Here is a 16,258-nt window from a genome sequence, read left to right as displayed (position 1 = left end):
CTGTCACGTGATTTGAGGGAAATCTAATAGTAGGCCTCTGTTCCCAACACAGTATGGATGGGATGGCAGCTGCATGAGGTTACAGTACATATGATGTGAGCAGATGGAGCTAATGCAGGCTAAAGAAGGAGTGCCAGGAAGAGAGAGAGAGAGAGAGAGAGAGAGAGAGAGAGAGAGAGAGAGAGAGAGAGAGAGAGAGAGAGAGAGAGAGAGAGAGAGAGAGAGAGAGAGAGAGAGAGAGAGAGAGAGAGAGAGAGAGAGAAGCAGCTAAAAGCAGCAGGTGCAGAGACTCTTGACTTGGGCCAGGCAGACGGAGCAAGGCCAGTTGCTTGAACTGGCGGAGGCTGAATTCAGGGGAAGGGGGAAAAAAGCCAACGCCACACAGGTGTGTTATTCACAGAGATCAGTGATTCCTCTCATTCTCTCTCTCTCTCTCTCTCTCTCTCTCTCTCTTTCTCTCTCTCTCTCTTCCACACACACACACACACACACACACACACACACGTTCTTACACACACACTATATTAGAGTAGGTTAAATCTGGCCTGCTTTGTTCCGGTTCGCATGTAATTATGCAGTGATATTAATGTAAAGGCTGTAATTGTTAATGCACAACTTTCAGGTTGCAGCAGTGGTGCTTTTTTAGTTTTATCTCCAGAGAGGATAGGGTTATTTTAGGCAGCCAGTGTGTGTGTGTGTGTGTGTGTGTGTGTGTGTGTGTGTGTGTGTGTGTGTGTGTGTGTGTGTGAGTGCTCAGAATCTGGAAGCTAAGTGTGACATAAATTTTCTGGTCACTGGGTTAGTGTTCCTTGGCTTTGCTGACTGGCATAGTGTATGGGTCTTGCTTTATATAGCAGCACTCACTGTTTTTTTAGGGAAATGTCACTTATACATTGATTAATACTTTTATTACCACTCTGGCTGTGTGCTATTTATACCACAATGCTGCTGAGTTCTCAGTTCAGACCATGTATATTAAACGTCCTTGAAACAGATGATTCAGAGCGATTTGTGTGGTAGATGTTCCACATTATCCTATTAATGATGTAATGAAGCTTTGTTTAAGATGTTTTGTAGATGATCTTCTTCCAAATGTCAGCACTTTGTCTTGGTCAGTAAAGTTCTGGTCAGCTTGAGCAGACATTGTGCATTCATGGTTCTTCATTAACAAGCTGTATTTCATTCTTATTAACTATTAGAGAGAAGGTCAGGAAACGACTGTTTATTGCTAATAGAATGTATTTGATAACAGGAACTAACTTGACCTTTTGCAACATAAATATAAATGGATATTTAAAGCATAAATAAAAAAAATAAACAGATAACATCTATTTAAAATTCCATTCATGATTGTCCAATAGTAACAGTAACCCACATCACATCCCACTGTTGATCCTTATTTACTGCCACAAAATTACCGTGTTTTATTTATTAGAAAATAGATAGTTTATTTGATTTTCCATTCACATTTGTGCTACCTGTCACTATGAATAAGCTCAACGTTACACAAAAAAGACTGCACACAGGCAATTGCTTGACGTATTTCTCTCATGTTTGATTTTAAGGAATATAAATGGTGCTTGCTGTAGTCAAGGTCATCAGAGACAGCAATTGAAGTCAGCTTCCATCTCTGATTGCTTGCCTCTTTCTTTCTCTCTCTCTCTCTCTCTCTTTCTCTCTCTCTCTCTCTCTCTCTCTCTCTCTCTCTCTCTCTCTCTCTCTCTCTCTCTCTTCCTCTCTCATCAGCTCTTGTACCTCAGGATGTCATGCCAAAATCTCCAAACTATTCTCTGTCTCTCAGCTGTCTCTGATTGGAATAGATCTTTCAAAAACAACCAAAAACTCCTAACATTTTTGTTCAAGTGGAATAGCAAGTATAATCACACACATTCATCATATTGTCTCTTGCATCACATAACCTTTATGGAAGCGTATAACCTCTGGCTCTTGATTGATGTGCTGCTGTCCTTGAAAGCTGTGCAGCGCAGCTTGTGTGTGTGTGTACATGCTATTACGGCAGTATGGCTGGGACTGTGACAGTGTAAAGCATAAACAAAGCAGCCAAACACCATGACTCAGGAGAAAACACAAGCTCAAAATCAAACCACTCAGTATGTCAGTAATGGGACTTGAGCAGCCCCATGTGCTGAACAGGAGTACTGTCTGGGGTCTAATATTTATAAAAATATATAAAGTGCCTGTCAAAAGTTTGGAAACACCTTGTCTTTCAATGTTTTTGAGAGACACATGCATGTTCCTTTTTATATATTTTATAAAAAATTAGGTATTTTAACCCTAGATATTTTAATTGAAAAATACTCCTTTAGCATGATTCACAACTTTACACACTTTTGGCATCTGGATAGTTTGTTTCTGAAAATATTCAGCTAAAATACTTTGACATGCCTCTTGCTAAACTTGCCAAAGTTATTCTTTACTAGTTGGAGATTTCTTTCTGAAAATGCGATCCAGTTCATCTCAGAGCAATTCAATTGGATTCAGGTGCAGTAAATGAGCATGCCATTTTATGATAGACAACACTCCAGTAGAATGTTTGTTCTCTAAATAACATTTACATAACTTGGATGTATGCTTTAGTTCATTATCTTGCTGTATTATGAAGTTGGTTCCAATTAGCCACAGTCCAGATGGAATTGCCTGATGTAGAAATATGGAATAGTAGCCATGTTTTTTCAGGTTTCCTGAAATGTCTCCAACCTTCCCTGCTCAAAAAAACAACCCTCAACAATTAGCCTCCATGTTTGACTGTGGGTGAGAGGCAGTCTGGTAATATATTTTCTCCTGTTTTCTGTCTTACATACGTTTTTCTGTTAATCTTTTTACATTTGGACTCTATCCATAGACTCTCTCTATCCACAGAACTTTCTTCCAGTCACTCACTGTCCAATTTTCTCAAAAACAATAAATACTTAAGGTACTTAATATAAAATATAAACATAAAATAAAAATAAAATATAAATATAAAATTTTAATTTTTTTTTAAACAGCACATTGTAGTTAATAAAAGGCAGCAGGATAGATGAGTGCATTACATTAACCAGTCATGGATTCAGCAAACAGCCATGTGTTATGTTACTTGAGACACACAATTAGAAGCACTTATTGGTTCAATAATTCAATCAGTATCTATTTTTAAGGATGAGAGGGGCAAGTATAAATATCCACAAAACTGGTGTAAGATTTAGGACAGGGCCTTTAGGCCTTCGAAATAGACATATAGTGTTTGGAGCTTTCAATTTACACTGAAGGTTGTGTCATTATGCAAAAATCAAAAATATACTGTACTTCAATGCAGGCACATTAGTGCAGAAAAGGAATGAATATTTTGTAATATTGCTGCTGTTTGAAAAGTTGCTGTTGAATAGATTACTACAATGTTAACTACATTTCTAGAATATAGCTGTATTTATAACCATAAGGCCAAGAACATTTCTCTAAAATTATAATTGAGAAATGGGGAAAACAGAAATAAAGAAATTAACATCTATATATGTGCAAGCATCACCTTGCCTTAAAAGCATATTTGTCTTCATTGCTGTATTTACTGATAATATGCTATGAGTGTATAATCAAGAAATTATTAGTAGAATGGTGCCATCTGCTGGCCAGTATAAATGTCCCGGAAATAGGGTTGGTTTCTAACATTCTGTAATCCTTCGAATTTACATTCACTTCATTTCTGAATGTTGGTGACATAGTGTGACATAGTTACCTCACACATTTTTGTGGGTTATTTCTGCATGAATGAACAAAGCAGACAGCGCAGAGATTCTCTTTTTTCAGTTTTTTTGTTTTACTAAAAAAAAAAAAAAAACTAAACTAAACTATAAACCCAATATTATGACATCACAATAGGAGTACTGTATAGCAGTTTATTTTATGTATATAATGTATGTATTTGTTTGTTCATTTATTTTTTTTAAAGTAAACATAGTGTGACATAGTTACCTCACACATTTTTGTGGGTTATTTCTGCATGAATGAACAAAGCAGACAGCGCAGAGATTCTCTTTTTTCAGTTTTTTTGTTTTACTAAAAAAAAAAAAAAAACTAAACTAAACTATAAACCCAATATTATGACATCACAATAGGAGTACTGTATAGCAGTTTATTTTATGTATATAATGTATGTATTTGTTTGTTCATTTATTTTTTTTAAAGATACTTAAATTGATTTCTTGGACATTCTTCAAATGAACATAAACCGTAGGTGACAAAGTGTCCCATCCCAGTCACTTTAACTCTTAATAACCTGTCTGCCCATACACTCCTATCAGAAGAATAAATGAATATGTAAGTAAATAATGTTACAGGTAAAATGGTTGCATTAGTACCAATACTGGTCACGTATCATGTATGTATTGTGCTTGAATTTGTACATGTAATAAAGGCTCCATGATCTGATATCAGCTTAGAGTTGCTGATGAGTAAACTGCTCTGTGAATACCATGAGGTACCAAGAGGATAAAATACAGCATCTTCCTTCTTATGGCTTAAACTTGCAGCTGACCTGACAGTCAGTCATCAGGTAGTCTATAATCAGGCAAATACAGATTAAGAATTTAAGTAAAGTTTAGTTCAACAAACAATGGAATAGCAAAAAATCTGTAAACTAAATCACTTTGCCCGTTACATCTCCAGTCTTGGTCAGATTTTGTGTGGAAAAAAACTTGGTGTCCCTGAAAATAACCTCTCAGTTCTGAAAGTATTTCTTATATTTTGTACTCTTATCTTTGACCTATGCTTTTAATTTATTAAGGCCACTGGATCCTACTATTACTGAAGTGTAAAGGTCAATCTGTACTTCCATTGGGTCAGAAACATAATTGTGCTTCTAGTGCCCATTTGCTGTTTCAGTTTTTTGGAGTCATAAACTCCAGAGTGCATATGTGCTGCATGAGTTACTCTCCTCCTGGAGTTCTGCAGTACACGATTCAAGATGAGTTTTTGATGTATTGCTAAGAAGAACTCTATCTTCACTGTCACACTTCAGGGGGCTTTAAAGCCCATTGCAACTGACCTTTAAAGGTTACTTATTTAAACACATCATTAAGGTTGAATTTAATAATCGTATCGTGCAAATGTCAAAGCTTGAATCCCACAATTCACTTGTGTTGTAAAATTTTTTTTTTAAACAGGGTTTTGCTCAGCTAGAAATACTGAGTGAAAAAAACTCTCTTAATCAGCACGAAAGCTGTTCACCAGAAGGTGGAGCCAGAGTTCTAGTTTAAAGTCAACACTTCTGTGACTTTCTGTTATTGTGCAATCTACTTGTAAGCTGGGCTTTAATTTTTTAATTTTTTGCTTTTGTTTCTTTTTTTTATACACAATACTTTAATGGAATGAGTATATGAGGTATTGATATAGTGGCCACAGTCTTGCTATTACATAATGACTAGCACAGTCGTACACCATTTTATGATATAGTCATGAAATATAATATATTGATTCGTGTTCATAGACACAAATTTCACTCTTTTTTTTTTTTACGTGTCACTAAGGATGACTTTCTATGTAATGTATTTTAATAGGAAGTATTACTGGTGCTTCAGTGATTCCTTACAGTCAAAATACAGTAAATATTAATTTAGTTCATTAAGGAGACTGTGTTAATTAGAAACACACACTCTCATTACAGTATAACCCTTACCCTAACACTAACCCTTACTGTATATTTTCTGCCTTATTCTATGATAAAAATGGGGAAAATGACCTTTGTCATTTGTGTCAGCATTACCCATGATCCTCAGCAGTCCTGTTTGCAAGGAGAAAGACGGAAATTCGTGTCCATGAACACGGGTCAATAGATTAAAGTTCGTGACTATATCACGAAATGCTGTAAGATTGTGTTGTAATGACATCATAATTAAACACTAGCTGTGTTTCAGTTTTTTTAACCTAATGACAAATTTTACACAATTTAGTTATTGGGACTGGACTCCTCATCAGTAGTTGATTGTTTATTATGAAACAGCACCATGAGGGGAAACCCAACATGAATCCGCTCAATTAGGAATGTGACTTTGTTAGTGTGCACTGCTTTTGACCTACACACTGCCCTCATCTATGGGCCTCAACTGAGTGTTTTGAGAAAAGGTACTAATGCTGAGGTCTGCTAGAGGCAGTGTCATTAATTACACCCCCCTTGGGCACACACACACACACACACACACACACACACACACACACACACACACACACACACACACACACACACACACACACACACACTTCATTACATTCAAGGTTAATCCCTTGCTTATCTTCTGGCGAGCCCATTCTTTCTCACACTCCTCCTCCACCTGTTCATTGCTCTCATGTTCCCTCATTTCGTTCCCTCACTTACCTTGAGACGACAGCAGTGTCGGGCCGAGAGTGGATCTATTACACCTTATCACAGCAGGACAGGCCAGAGACAGAGCCCAGGTAAAATATGGCTCCTGTCACAGCAGCCAGCAGAGAGGAAGAGAGTACAGTGCTGAATTTACCACTCTCGCAAAAAAAGGAGGAGAGAGAAAGAGAGTAGTACTTGCCGCTCCAGCATTATCAGACACCTAATTTAAATGAATAGACAGTTTTCCAAAACTAAGTTTGATTGTGGAGCTTGACATTGATTTGTCACACAATTAACCTCACTTTACCTCCTCCCTTTGCCTTTCTTTCTCACACACTCACCCTTTTCTTTCTCCTCTTTTGAGCTTCTTTGTGCTTATTGATTTTCACTCCAGACCTAGTTTCTTTTCTCTTCAGTATTAAACACTCCATCTTCTCTTGCTTGGTGTCAGGTGAATTAAGCAGATAATGTTACAATTCATGTACATATTTGTTTGGTACAATTCTTAATGGCTTTTATAGGACCTGCTGCACTTTCTCAGGGGAAACAAACACACATTGTATTTCCATCTTAAAAAGCTGGTTAAAAATGATCAATTATTTTATTAAGAAGACTTTAAAGTATATGATTACCAACACAATGTGCTTTTACACAATTTATGTCAACGTTTTTGCCGCTATTTAATGTGATGTTTGTTTTATATTAAGTTCAGAATTTACAGTAAGAAAAAAATCCTATTATTATTGGTTAATGAAAATGTATGTAAATTAGCAAGAGTGACAGTGATGGATGGGCAAGGATAGATATGCTAATGAGGTCCTGTTTCAGACAGAAGTGCTGTTGTAGTCGATTGCAGTAGTCGACTGACTCTGTTCTGATAATGTGAGCTTGTTGTTGATCTAAAGCCTAAGGCTTGGGTTGGTGTGTGACCCCATCTTTTAGTGACAACTGCATTATAGAGATGGATAGGACTTGGTTTAATGACACTTTTGTGATGTGACGGGCCTGTCTTAGAGATTTATAAACTCCTGCCTTAAAATCAACACTTGGAGCTTATCAGCCATACCGGCTGAGTTACAGCATTCAATAAATATTTAATGGGTCCTCTATTTAAATTATTTGGCTGTCTGCTACTGTGCTTTTGCATTTTTCCAAAGTACAAATTGTTAGTACAGTGCTTTGTGAACAACAACAGATATGTCATGTTATATACAATTGTATTTTTATGTCTAGTGAATTAAAAACATAAAACAAAGAGGCAAACATCTATTACACTATATGACTGTGTGTTGATATTATTGGATAAGGATCCCACAGGCAGTTTAACTTTGCTGGTCTCAATGTCTTTCCCCTGAACTTAAATTATGTGTGTTCGGTCGGTTGTTACACCATCAGTTCCACTTGACCAACATCTGACACCAGAGTTCAGATGCCTCGGCTTGCACTATAGAGCTGCTCTGTTCCTTTTTGCAGTATGTTTTAGTTAAATGAAAATTGACCATGTATTATTAAAATATTTTTAATAATAATTTGCCAAACACTCAGGGTATGTAATTATGAGATTGTGAAATGTACCTCTGGATCTGCAGGACAGTACCATTTGTAGTAGTATCCAAAGAGCTGTTTGGTTCATAAAGAATGTATGTTGACTTGTGTCATATCAAGTCTGCACTTTTTTCCACTCTTTGTCTTTTGTACAAATTTGGCTCCTGATAAGGTAAAATACATTTTTTTTTTCACTGTTTAATTGTCCTACACTGAGAGTAAAAGAGCTTAGTATGAGTCATAGCTGTTAAATGCTCTTCGGTAGGGGTGGAATGGGATGAGCTGAGGCTCCATTTGTTTAGTATGAAAGCTGTTCTGCTCAAAGCCGCAGTGTGCCGAATTCTGAGATATATAACTATAGCATGTTCTTGTCAGACTCCCACTGATATTTATGGTAAATTTTCTGGGTCAAATTGCAGCGAGCACCCTGTAGTGCTGTGTGATGAAATTCTTTTTATTGTTGGATGACAGAAGCATCTTTGTCCTTCTGTTAAGGTTGTGATCATTGCACATCTAAGCCCAGGGATTACTCCAGTGGGTCACTTACTCTTTTCAACCTTTCCATTTTTAGACCATTGTGAGGGGGAGCAAGCCACCCAAAGATGCTTCCATCAATGGACTACTTGAAGAATTTGACAACATTTCTGTGACACGCTCCAACTCTCTGCGCAAAGAGAGCCCACCAGGAGCCCACCAGGCCAGTTCAGTCAAGCAGCTGTCCATAGCCTCGGCTAACGCCAGCAGCAGTGGCCCGGAAGAGAACGGCTTCAGCCACTACTTTGCCCGATACTCCTGTGATCTGGACAGCAGCAGGGACTTCCCACTGGAGCGGGACAAAGGTGCATATGATGGAGAGTGGGCTGTGGGGCGCCATTATCGTTTCTCTCTCAAACAGAACGGCCATGCCATTCGCAGCCCTTTCTATCCAGATGCCATGCCTCAAAAGTCCTCGGAATATGCCAAGATGCCGCCAGACTACCATGCCTACTTGGAGAGCAAAGTGCGCCTGTCCACGGATGAGATGGCTTCAGGTGCTACTAGGAACTATTACAGGGCCTCTCTGGGAGGATCCAGTCAGGATTACCGTGAGCAGCCATTAGGAACGCCATCACGGGTCTCCCTACACAGTGAGCAGATCAACTACCCGGATGGTGACTGGGGGGGAGGAATTTATACTGCAGCATTGAGGGATGAATATGAAAAGAGGCCAAAGTCATCATACATTTGTCAGACAAGCCCCCAACCAGCCATTCGGCAGCGCTCCAGATCAGGCTCTGGCTTACAGGAGCCCAGTCTGCCCTATGGCATCAGTGCCTTCAAGGCTGCACCGCACGGCCCCTACAGCTCCTATACTTACCCTCGCCTTTCTGAAAACACCTCAGCCTCCCAGATCATTGGCAAGGTAATACACTCAAATATAGTCATTTTTATGTTTTTATTAGATTCCTTATATTGTACCTCGTATTGTTCAATATACGTTTTGGCATTGAAATTCAATCATTTATAGACGAGAAGTATATTATACTGTTATTAATAGTCGTTATTCTTGGTAAAGATGAAAGACTTACTCACTGCAAATGTCCAGTATCAAGAAAGCAAGCTCTCATATTTTAGTTTCATGTGGAGAAAGCATGTGTTTTTCAAAAAGCATTTTTACATATGCTACTAACATGGGAATCAAATCTAATTTTAACTTAACAGAAAAACTGTTCACATCAGCAAATCAAATCAGCAACCTCTTTGTCCTTAACATCAGCAATTTAGTTTAATTAAAATTTAGATAAATTCTATATTTTTAAGCTTTTAGGGTACTCATTTTGATTGTGCATAAGTGTGCTGATGAATTTAATGAACTGGTAAGTATAATTTTCCACCGTCAGCATAGACATAAAAGCCATTAATATGTATGTGGATTACATGTCCAAGAAGCTAAATATTAATGGAAAATAATAGATGAATCTTGTAAAATATATATATATTTTTTCAACTTATTTCAACTTATTGTTTCATTGAACAGCTTTGTGGAAGTCTGGGTATTGAATTAAATTTTTCATGAAAAAGCCAGAGGTGACATTGGAAGAGAAAAACTCTCTGAAACATCAAGTAGAACGTCTCTAGGTTATGTATGTAACCCTAGTTCCCAGGGGGACCGAGAGGCTGCATCGAACCGCTTTGGGAATGCACGAGTGTTCACGCTCTGAAATAATGTGTGTAATCAGTCAAAAATTGGACGCTGGTCATCATTGGCGGGGTGACGTCACGACCAGGAAGTACAAAACGCACAGTAAGTGCGAGCGCTAGCTTCTGTAAGGAAGAAGGAAGTCATTAGAGATGCAGTTGAACTAGGGTTACATACATAACCTAGAGACGTTCCCTTTCAGGAACTCGAGCTGCGTCAAAATGCTTTGGGAACGAGTGTTCAATCACGCCAGACTGACCAGTCCCTGACTAGTGTGTATAAGCACAGCTAGATCGAAAGACAGAGGGGCCAGGAGTGGCACTGCGGTCCAGGTTGTAGAACCGGACAAAGGTCAGCGGGGTGGACCAGCCCGCAGCGTTGCAAATGTCTTGGAGGGGTACTTCAGAGGACTAAGCCTTTGAGGCAGCCGCACTCCGGGTGGAGTAAACTCTGACCCCGAATGGAGCGGGGAGACCAGAGAACTCTGCCAGGAAGTCTCTTAGGGGCATTAGTCTCTCGAAACTGACCTCTGGTGTGCCTAGAGCCGGGGCAGTGCCCTGAAGTGACTCTAGAAGGCGGTGAGTTCTCCTGGACCACTACAAGATTGGGTGGAGAGGGAGGAGGATGCTCGCTGGAGCTGGCCGTGGCCTGAAGCACATACAGTGGCAGGGTTAATGGACCAGGTCCCTGAGGGGGCCGGGACAGGGCAGTGCAGTGCACTCCTTCACGGTCAGATCCCCTGAACGTCCTATGTCAGGACTTTTTCGCCGTAGCTGAAAAAATTATTTTTGAAGACAGAAAATTATTGAAGATGACAGTCCTCTTATAGCCCTCTTATTGTAGATGACAGGTTGGGGTTGAGAAAGGCATGGAAGGTACTGCTGGAATGCCGCCACCTATTTCTTACTCCTAAAGGAGTAAGTGGGGCATCCAGCAGCACTGCCCTATCTCTTTCGGACATATCCGAGAGAGTAAGCCAGAGGTGCCTCTTTGTCGAGACAAGTACGGCCATGGACTGGCCAATGGCCCTAGCGGTCTCTTTAGTGGATCTGAGGGCCTTCCGGCGAAGCTCATGACCTGGCCACCCAGGGCACCTCCCACATCCATTTAATGCAGCAGTTCAACCTGATACGCCTTACAGGACCGCCATGGTGTGCAGGGATGCAGTGGCTTAACCTGCTGAGGCGTAAGCCTTACCAACGAGCGCTGACGTGTTAAGCAGGGTTTTCGTGGAAAATGTCGGGGTCTTGTGGGAGGAGGCGATCCTGGGCGAGAGATAGCTTGCAACCGTCTCTTTAACCCGCTGCATCGCTCCATACCCATGTACTCTCCACCCCATGACATGTGAATACAACGTTGAAGGGCCTGAAGGGGCCCATGAACATGACACCTCAGTATGCAGGTCTGGAAAGAACGGGAGACCTCGACATGGAGGTTCCGACCTGGTGTCAGAGAGCGCTTGTCCAGCTTACTGGATGGAGGGACTTCTGCTTATGAGTCAGCCAAGTTATATAGCTTGGCTACAGTCACAGCACAGGTCACAATGCCCGAAAATGCTTACTGGCTTATTATCATTATCATTTTTGACAAATTACACATTATTTCAGAGCGTGAACACTCAGGGGTGTTTCTAAAAAGCGTTTCGATGCAGCTCCAGTTCCTGAAAGGGAAATCAAGGTTCTGAAAGTTAACCCATGCATTCAGCTTGATCATATAAATACTGGCTAGTACAGGGCAGTTTAGGTTTACACCATAATTTTGTAGAAATCATACATTTACACTGTAAAGGTCAGATTTTAATTACTAGAATAAGGATGAATCATTAAGGACCAGTGACAGCAGCAGAAAGTTTGGAACATTCCAAATTAAATAAGAAAGTTTCAGATGGTTATTTATAGTGATAGTTTTAGGGAAAAACATGACAAATCAGGTCTCCTATACAAATCCCAAATAAAACAATACATTTGTGTGCATGACTAAAACGTTAGAGCTTTTGAGAAGAGCCCGCAGGGCCGCCATTATCTTGTGATTGAATATTCGGTCTGTCAGGCAATTAAATCTGTTGGTATTTTAATCTTCAACTCTTATTATTACAGAAAACTAAAATTGGTATTGACACTGTGATGAGTCAGTGTCACTCTTCCCACTCACTGTGATGTTCTTAAAGTGCTGTAGATAGCCAAATCATGCCTATGATGCCCATGTTCTTTAACATACCGTGTGGGTGATGGATTTCATGTCACAGCTTAATCTACTTGGGTACTGGGTTGCCATAGACACACAATTACTTTTAGGAGTGCAGTGCAGAAATCAATTAATGGAACACCAGTAGCCTCACAGATAACAGCAATTCATCTGAGACACTTGAGAAAAGGCTACACATTGCTTGGAAGGCTTTAAACACATATAACTGTGCTTCGTTTTGTGGCTCTGTAATTGAATTTGTCGCTTAGAAAAAATTAAAGTGCATATGCTTTACATATTATTATTATCATTATAATAATAATTATTATTACTATTATTAATATTGTTGTTGTTGCTGCTGACCATCCTTTTGCTGATTTCTTAAACCATCGCATGCTATCCAGTTTTCTCTACTGAGGCAGAAAAACAATTGGTGATAGAGCTTTTTTTTGTGGTCCCCCTAGAATAGTGTTTAAAAGCAAAAATTAGCACAATTTTTTTTATTTTAGTTTTAGGTGCTTTTAATATGTTTAGGCTAAATACCAATACATTACCTTTAGGTACCTCTTTTCAAGCGTTAGTTGGCGATAGTTGATAACCTCAACAATGATGGAACTGTAATGAATAGACATTCGGTGTCATCCAGATGAGGATAAGTTCCCTTTTAAGCCTGGTTCCTTTCAAGGTTTCTTCCTTATACCATCTCAGGGAGTTTTTCCTTGCTGCTGTTGTCACTGGCTTGCTCATTAGCAACAAACTTATAGAAATGTATATTTTTAAATCTAAATTAAATGTAACAGAATTTTTAATCACATTCTATTTAATTCCATAAAGCTGCTTTGGGACAATGTCTATTGTTAAATTACTATACAAATAAATTTGGATTGAATTCAGTTGGCACTCACTTTGATCTGAATTCACTAATTTAAATTATGCCTACTCTTGGATCATCTGGTTACTAGTGGTCTTAACCTGTGCCATTAACTGTGCCATCTTTGCTGTAAAGGACTACGGCAGTTTGGGGTGGTACAGTGATACAGCAGACGGCCGTGATACCTCCAATTCAGGGTGTTCATGCATAAAGGAGTTATTAAAGATGAATGAACTCTAACTGTTATAAAGGATTTATGAGTAGCATTGTGAAAAGGATTCACTATTGTATATTTTAAGATTTTCAGTAGAACATTTTTGACCATTTAATCAGATGCTTTAGAAAAAAGCCATTTTAGTCTTCTGACTCAGGCTTAGACATTTCAGCAGGCAATGCAGTGTTTTCCTGCTGTTATGGACCACTGTTTAATAATGGAGAGCTTGGGGAAATACACTCTTACACACACACACACACACACACACACACACACACACACACACACACACACACACACACACACACTGGGGGGCTCATTGTGACAGGCTGACATTGTGGCACAGTCGTTTTCTGCAGCCTTTGCGTAAAAACGGCCCGTGTGATGTTCCACCACAGAATTCAATTTCACAGTCCAGTTGGGCTGTTGATTATACTGCCAAATTCAGATTAATGTGCGTTTAACGAACATGGGTGAGGAGAGCCCTGGCTGACAGCCAGCCAGGAAATGATTGCAGCACCATATGAGGGGGTCTCGGGGCTCCTCCATCCCGTGAGCATATCAGCAAAATGTGATTGGCTGAATGACCATAATTACACAGTGTAACAGGATTCTTAAAGGAGTCCCCCTCCTGTCCTCCTAAATGTGTGTTCTAGTGTGGGGTTGACACATTTGGTATAATTTAATTTCTCGTCCATCCTGACCTCACCGAGGCAGGAAAAGGGTCTTGTGGGATTTGCCATGTGTGTGTGTGTGTGTGTATGTGTGTGTGTGTGTGTGTGTGTGTGTGTGTGTGTGTGTGTGTGTGTGTGTGTGTGTGTATGTACTGTGATGTGATATGTCAGAATCAGTGTATTCCTGCATAAACTCTCAGGTGGTTTTTATTCCCTCACTTTAACATAATTATATAAGATATTTACCATCATATCATACATCATATATCATATTTATCATACAATATATTTTGGTATATCCTCTATTTGAATAATAATTATGATTATAGTAATATAACATTACAGCAGAAAGTTAAATTTCTTCGCTCTGGATTTTACTAAGTTTATGTACTAAACATTTTTTAAATAATTTTAAATATAAAACATTTGCAAAACAGTCTTTTTCGGTTATATGTGGCCAAATATAGTTGATAGATCTATTAAAAATGTTCTTTGTTTGCTATTCTCTTGAGCAGGGTGACTATGACAGGATGTCACGGGATGGAAGCCCGCAGGTGCCAGGAGCCGAGACGTACCCGCGTGGCCCCTTCAAACTACCTCAGAGTCATGCCAAGATGGGCTATCCACCAAACTTTCAGTACCCACCTCCTTTCCACTATAAGCCATCTCCATACCACCACCCTCCATCTCAGCCTAGTCCTCCATACACCCCTCAGGGGGCTCACTCCCAGCCCTCCTCACCCTACATCCCCCCGGGATACTGGGGCTCAGCCTGTGAGCCCCCACCACCCTCACGTGTTTCTCACGAGCAGTTCCGTGCTGCGCTGCAGCTTGTAGTAAACCCAGGCGACCCAAGGGAGTACTTGGATAACTTCCTAAAGATTGGTGAGGGCTCCACAGGCATTGTGTGCATTGCCACGGAGAAGCACAGTGGCAAGCAGGTGGCCGTCAAAAAGATGGACCTAAGAAAACAGCAGCGGCGTGAGCTGCTCTTCAATGAGGTGAGGGAGAATGAACAAAAAGGGCTGCCATAATTCATTTATAGCTTTTTTTTATTTGGGAACAGGACAGTTAAAATCCCATGTAATTCGGATAAGAATTAGGAAAATACAAGCTCAGTTGAACAACATATTTTATTGTGCCGTTATTTATTTTATTAAAATAAAGTCTAAATGGGGAACCCATGTGTGAAAAACTAAGTATAGTGCATCCGGAAAGTATTCATAGCGCTTCAATATTTCCACATATTGCAGCTTATTCCAAAATGGATTAAATTAATAATTTTCCTTATAATTCTACAAACAATGACAATAATGACATAATGACAACATGAAAGAAATCTTTGCAGAAATGTTCAAAATTACATGTGCATAAGTATTCACTGCCTTTGCCATGACACTCAAAAATGAGTTTAGTTGTATCCTGTTTCCACTGATCATCCTCGAGATGTTTCTACAACTTGATTGGAGTCCACCTGTGGTAAATCTGGTTGATTAGACATGAAAGTGCATATCAGAGCACAGACCAAGCCATGAAGTCCAAGTAATTGTCTGTAGTTCTCTGAAACTGGATTGTATTGAGGCACTGATATGGGAGAGGGTACAGGAAAATTTCTGCAGCATTGAAGATCTCAAAGTGCACATTGGCTTTCATCATCCGTAAATGGAAGAAGTTTGGAACCACCAGCACTCTTCCTAGAGCGGGCCACTCGGAGGTGCCACTATCATGTCTGGATTAAACCAGGCACCGTTCATCACCTGGCCAATACCACCCCTACAGTGAAGCATGGTGGTGGCAGCATCATGCTGTGGGGATGTATTTTAGTGGCATGAACTAGGATACTAGTCAGGATCGAGGGAAAGATGAATGCAGCAAAAACAACCTTGATGAAAACCTGCTTCAGAGCAGGCAACGGTTCATCTTTCAACAGGACAACGACCCTAAGCACACAGCCAAGATAACAAAGGAGTTGCAACTGGACGACTTTGTGAATGTCCTTGAATGTCCAGAGCCCAGACTTAAACCCGATTAAACATCTCTGGAGAGATCTGAAAATGTTTGTGCACCAGCATTTAAAAAGACTTTAGGCTTAAATTGGTGCCAAAGGTGCTTTAACAAAGTATTGAGTAAAGGCTGTGAATACTTATGTACATGTGATTATTATAATTTATTTTATAAATTTGCAAAGATTTCAAACAAACTTTTTCATGTTGTCATTATGGGGTATTGCTTGTGG

General features: G+C 39.6%; 1 protein-coding gene across 5 annotated transcripts in view; it reads left to right on the top strand.

Moving 5' to 3' along the window:
* Positions 1 to 16,258, top strand: part of pak5 (p21 protein (Cdc42/Rac)-activated kinase 5) — a 58,495-nt gene that overhangs the window by 34,670 nt on the left and 7,567 nt on the right. For all 5 annotated transcript variants that reach the window (XM_083562112.1, XM_083562114.1, XM_083562113.1 and 2 more), the window contains 2 exons: positions 8,472 to 9,302; positions 14,538 to 15,023. In XM_083562112.1, coding sequence (XP_083418238.1) covers positions 8,472 to 9,302; positions 14,538 to 15,023 — 1,317 coding nt within the window. The remainder of the gene's footprint in view (positions 1 to 8,471; positions 9,303 to 14,537; positions 15,024 to 16,258) is intronic.

Source organism: Silurus aristotelis (assembly GCF_946808225.1).
Source record: "Silurus aristotelis genome assembly, chromosome: 15".
In the NCBI taxonomy this organism is placed as follows: domain Eukaryota; kingdom Metazoa; phylum Chordata; class Actinopteri; order Siluriformes; family Siluridae; genus Silurus; species Silurus aristotelis.
The sequence above is the reverse complement of the archived record's forward strand: the minus strand, read 5'-3'. Positions and strand labels throughout refer to the sequence as shown.